We start from the raw sequence: 4,927 nt of genomic DNA on the forward strand, positions 1-4,927 counted from the left end.
CACTATCATGCTTCTTAAAAGCCGATGGACAGCTCGGGACGTTTTTGCTGTCTCTGGGAAAATCATCCTTAATGAAAGCAAAGTAAGGCTCGCAGAAAAGTACAAGATGACGGCAGGTGCTGAAAGCCATCCCGGCACCCCTCCCCCGCCCCGCCCGGCCACCACACGCCTCAACCCCGAGGGCTGAGGTTATTTCTCTTCTCGTCATTACTGGATTCGCCCAGGCTCGGCCAAACCCCTGATTTCCTAGAGACACCCGGCCCTGAGCAGATGTGCCCGAGGGCGTCACTGTCAGACCAGCCGCAGCAGCAGTGCGCGAGCAGCGCGGACTTCCTGGGGAGCGCGCCCTGTGCTTACCGCGGGCGGGAAAGCAGGTTCCTGTGTTCAGGGCATAGAGCCCGCTTATTTAACGCCTCAAAAATACGACGTGATTATTTGAGATTTATTTTAGCCTCACCCTCAACCTTGGGATTAGTGGAGGAAGTGCCTTTCAATCCGGCCCCGGACCAGCAGGTGGAATCCATCGAATGCTCATTAGCACCCTCGCACTTTTGACTCACGTAGACAATGAGCTTGCTAAAGCGCTCTGTTTTCTAGATCAGGTTTAATAGGGCCGACAGAGTCTGCTTTTCTACTTGGGCACCCGTGGGGCCGACGCTGAGAGACCAGGCTGCGGAGCCCTCCCCCTGCGGCAGAGGCCAGGCCTGGGGAGGGCTGGGGACACCGGGCCTGCCCCGGCCCCACTGTCCCCAGAGGCGGCCCTGCCTCACACACCCTGTAAATCCGCCCAGAACCGTGCCAGAGAAAATCCCAGAAGACAGCCTGGGCGTTGGGAGGCGGGCTTGCCGTTTCCTCTCCCGCGTGTGCGAGTGGATCCGTGCGCTTCGGTCCTGTGGCCCCAGCTCTGTGTTCCCGCGGGGAGTCTGTGAGCCCCGCCGCGGGAGGGGGAGCCCCAGAGCTGCTCCCCTGGGGTGCGATTCACGACACCCCCCCCCTGAGTGAGCCCGGTCCCTGCCCCTGCCCCTGCCCGGCCGAGTCACCGCGGTGCCAGGGCCGCCCGACCGCGCGCCTGGGAACCATCTAGCCGAATAGCAGCGGCCACTCGTCGTGAGGAGACGTGTGTGTTTGGCGGCGATCTCGGGTGAGAGTCCGTGGTGGGTCATCCCCCCACTGCCCCACCAGAGGACAGGGGCCTGGAGGGACCGTGTCGGGAGCGAGGCCATTGACAGATCTGATGGTGGTCAGAGGGTCTCCGGTCCCCACGTGGTGCCTGGATCCTAGGGGGCCCTGCGGGGCCTCTGGTCCCCGCTCACCCTCCCTTCGGCCAGTCGGAAGGCTCCGGGGTCTCAGGGGCACCACGTGTGCCCGCCAGGCCGGGGACTGTCCTCGGGAAACGCCTGGCCAGCCCGAGGGCTCCCAGCCTGCTGGGCGGGAAAATACAGCACTTTGTCACCTGTGAGTGTGGGGCCTGGTACAAGCAAAATCGTGTCACACCGCCTGTGATTAGGGGGCAGCTGGCACTGCAGAGTGAGTAACATTTATGAGTAAATATAATTTATTTCTGTTCTCTGATTATGAAGGTCACGGTGGTTTAACCCTGTCGGGAAGGCCTCAGACGCATTATCTGCTCAAAGAGAACTGGGAAGGAAAACACTGGCGGTCATTAAAAGTGAATTACTTTGTTTTTTGAAGATAGAAGGCCTCCAGGGCCTCGCAGGTGGGGCCTTTCCATGGGCGCCTGGACGGACACACAGGGACCCTCCAGTCCACCTGCAAAGGGGGGGTCGGAGAGAAAAGCTCACAGGCGGCCGCCAGAGATCCGGGCAGGTTGTGAGCTCCCCTGGCGGCTTCTTGGAAACTCTCTGGATTTTTCCAGCAGTTTTGAAAGCTGCCAAGAGTGAACCATGGGGCATTTCCGGGGTTTTCTTTACCTGTGAAATCGAGGAAAGGATTTCTGAGAGCTACAAAATCAGCCTATATCTCTGGTTTCAAATTTAGCAGAAGACTTGTGTTTTTTGGTGCACTGGCCCTGTTTTCAGGTGAAATGTTTGGCCAGGGATGATGATTTTCCAGTCGCTCCTGACTCTGTGAACCATGCCCCCCCAACCCTTGGGCTCTTGGGGGACATCCTAGTCGGGAATCACTTACTTGAGCTCCACACAGACATGCTAACGCCTCTAAGGGAAACGTGGACCCTGGACGTGGGTGCCGCATCGCACGTGGGACGGAGGGTTGGTGGGTGGTGTTAATTTTGCTGAATGGGGGGAAAAACCAACTCAACTTACGGGCCCTTTTCATGTGTTCACATCTCCGCTGGGTACTGTAGGGGTTTGAAAAGAACCCAAATTACGGGGCGCCTGGGTGGCTCAGTCGGTTGAGCGTCCGACTTCGGCTCAGGTCACGATCTCAGGGTTTGTGGCTTCGAGCCCCGCGTCCGGCTCTGTGCAGACAGCTCGGAGCCTGGAGCCCGCTTTGGATTCTGTGCCTGCCTCTCTCTCTGCCCCTCCCCTGCTCATGCTCATGCTCTGTATCTGTCTCTCAAAAATAACTAAACGTTAAAAAAAATTCTAAAGAGAACCCAAATTCATAGAGGTAGAGTAGAGGCACCCAAGGGCTGATGGAGGGTTATTGTTTGGTGGGGACAGAGCCTGGGGGTTGATGGAAGAGTCTGGGGCGGACAGTGCTGACCGGTGAGTGGATTTCATGTCCTGAAGCGCTCACTGCGAATGCCTACGATGACGCATCTGGCTATGAACGTTTTGCCACAATACAAATAACCCAAACACACACCTGCGGCCGAGTCGTTTCCCAGTGCTCGCTCGCCCGCCTTGTCCTCCGGGGTAGAAGCCCGATCTTCAGCTAGGCCCAAGGCCACCTGGAAATGCGGATTTCCCCGTTGTCAGTGAGGCTCGCCGTGGCCGTGTGTGGAGCGCTTGCCAGGTGAGCAGAAGTGAAAGCGCCGGGTTCTGACCTCCTCGGAAGGATACACGCTCATTTGCCCTGTGCCCTTGGCCCCGTTCGCTGGGTCGTGGAGCCCAAGCGCCATCTCGAACGGTGGAGGAAAGGCCACGGGATTAGGATGAGCCGCGGGGTAACAGGCCCAGGTCGGCGGTGATGGCGGGGCCCCCAGCGGAGGCCGGAGTCGGGGCGGGGTGACGCCAGGCACAGATGTCCCCCGACGGGCAAGCCCGGGAGGGCAGCGAGTGGCGCAGGGAGACCGCAAGACCCCCGCGGGAGACGCGGGCGGGCTGGTGTGGGGGGGCTGCTTCCTTGGTGACCAGCCACTGTCTGCGCTGCCGTGGTGCCGTTCCTCATGGCCACTCTGTGACGCGGCCACCGCTATCCCGCTTGCCAAAGGAGGACCTGGGGGCTCAGAGAGGTTAGGTCACTTGCCCGGGGCCACCCAGTCGGTGTGTGCCTGTGTGCCGGGACCAGGATTTCACCCACACCTCCAACGCCAGCCCTGTCTGCAGAGAGCCCCCTCTCTGCCACGTGCGCCCCCTCCTCCCTCTTCCCCCTCCCTCCTCTCCCCTCCTTCCCTTCTCCCCCTCCTCCCCCTCCCTCCCTCCTCCTCCCCCTCCTCCCCCCCCTCCTCCACAACACCCCTCCCCAGACTCGCCTGACCTACAGCTGCTCCAGCAGGCCCTGCGAGTGTGTCCTGTGTGCCACAGGGCGCTGGAGACCTTGGGGCAGAGAGGTGCGCATGGGGGGCAGGGGGTATTCTTTGGTTTAATGATCCCAGAGCCGGCATGTGGTGCCTGGCATGCTATAAATGTTGTCGTCCAACCGCAAGTGCCCTGTGAGATGGGAATTGACAGGGCCCTTACTTTACAGCGGGGGACGCTTCGGCCCAGGCCGGGAGGAACTCGCCCCAGCCATACTCTAGGTGGGGCGGGACACAGGCCCCGGTGGCGGGGCTCTGGGATCCCCACCCTTCTCCGTGGCCCCGCTGCTCTGGGCTCAGCGACTCCCCGTGGGGGGATGGGCTTGCCTCCCATCCAGGAGAATGGGTGGTAAGGAAAGTGCCGGTGACGCGAGTCTAGCTGGGACGACAGCGTGTACAGACGTGTGGACGCAGACGCACCGCGGGAAGGGGATGCTGCGCGGTGCCTAGCAGGTGCAGAGGGGGCCCGTGGTCACTGACTGTGTGGTGAGGGTGGCGTCCCAGGGCCCCACTCTCAGTGGCACATGAGCCCAGGCCTGGCATAGGGTCGCTGCTCCAGAGCTCCCTCCTCCGGAGATCTCCCCGCACCTCTAAAACTGACCACGAATCTTTCATGTGGAAATTTCGTTCTCTTCTATTTTCTGGAGTGGTATTAAATGTGTGAATTAGGGGCGCCCGGGTGGCTCCGTCGGTGAAGCGTCTGACTTCGGCTCGGGCCATGACCTCTTGGTTCGTGGGTTCGAGCCCTGCATCGGACTCTGTGCTGACAGCTCGGAGCCTGGAGCCTGCTTCGGATTCTGTCTCTCTCTGTCTCTCAAAAATAAATAAGTGTTAAAAAATTAAATATGCGAATTATTAAAATTAAGACATTATGTACCTGAAGCTCATACAGTATTCTGTCAATCATATCTCCATAGAAGAACAGAAAGAAACCCCACGTTATCTATTTCTCTCCCCAAAGTCCTGTCTGCACCACCCACACGCCTCTCTGTTCTGTGTTCTGCAGTCTTTACTCGAGCAGAAGGGCTAAGAAGACGGTGCGTCAGAAGGTGAGCATGTGATGGGTCGGTGTCCTGCACGATTCCTGGAGGCCTCTGGTCCTTCCTTCCCAGCCTCTGAAAGGGAGACAGCCCGCTCCCTCACGGCCCCATCAGCGCCGGCACAGTCCCCATCTGGGATGACGTCCCAAGGGACGGCCACCCTCCGAGGACTGTGCTCCATGCTCTAGACCTGCCTTGGCCTTACTTTACAATGATGTACCAG

General features: G+C 59.7%; 1 protein-coding gene across 3 annotated transcripts; it reads right to left on the reverse strand.

Moving 5' to 3' along the window:
• Positions 1–1,656: 1,656 nt before the first annotated feature.
• On the reverse strand, positions 1,657–4,380 carry LOC122236471 (basic proline-rich protein-like). Of its 3 annotated transcripts, XM_042977447.1 has the most exons (6): positions 4,253–4,380; positions 3,620–3,797; positions 2,972–3,363; positions 2,791–2,875; positions 2,149–2,254; positions 1,657–1,931 (listed from the first exon to the last, which is right to left on the reverse strand). In XM_042977447.1, exons 1-5 carry the CDS (start codon positions 4,277–4,279, stop codon positions 2,178–2,180), a joined length of 759 nt encoding a protein of 252 aa, XP_042833381.1. In that variant the 5' UTR covers positions 4,280–4,380; the 3' UTR covers positions 1,657–1,931; positions 2,149–2,177. The 3 variants fall into 3 exon arrangements, with proteins under 3 accessions (XP_042833381.1, XP_042833378.1, XP_042833380.1); XM_042977444.1 differs by having other exon boundaries at positions 3,620–4,380; XM_042977446.1 differs by lacking the exon at positions 1,657–1,931 and having other exon boundaries at positions 2,145–2,254; positions 3,620–4,380.
• Between the last annotated feature and the right edge of the window lie 547 nt (positions 4,381–4,927).

This window comes from Panthera tigris, chromosome A2, assembly GCF_018350195.1.
Source record: "Panthera tigris isolate Pti1 chromosome A2, P.tigris_Pti1_mat1.1, whole genome shotgun sequence".
In the NCBI taxonomy this organism is placed as follows: domain Eukaryota; kingdom Metazoa; phylum Chordata; class Mammalia; order Carnivora; family Felidae; genus Panthera; species Panthera tigris.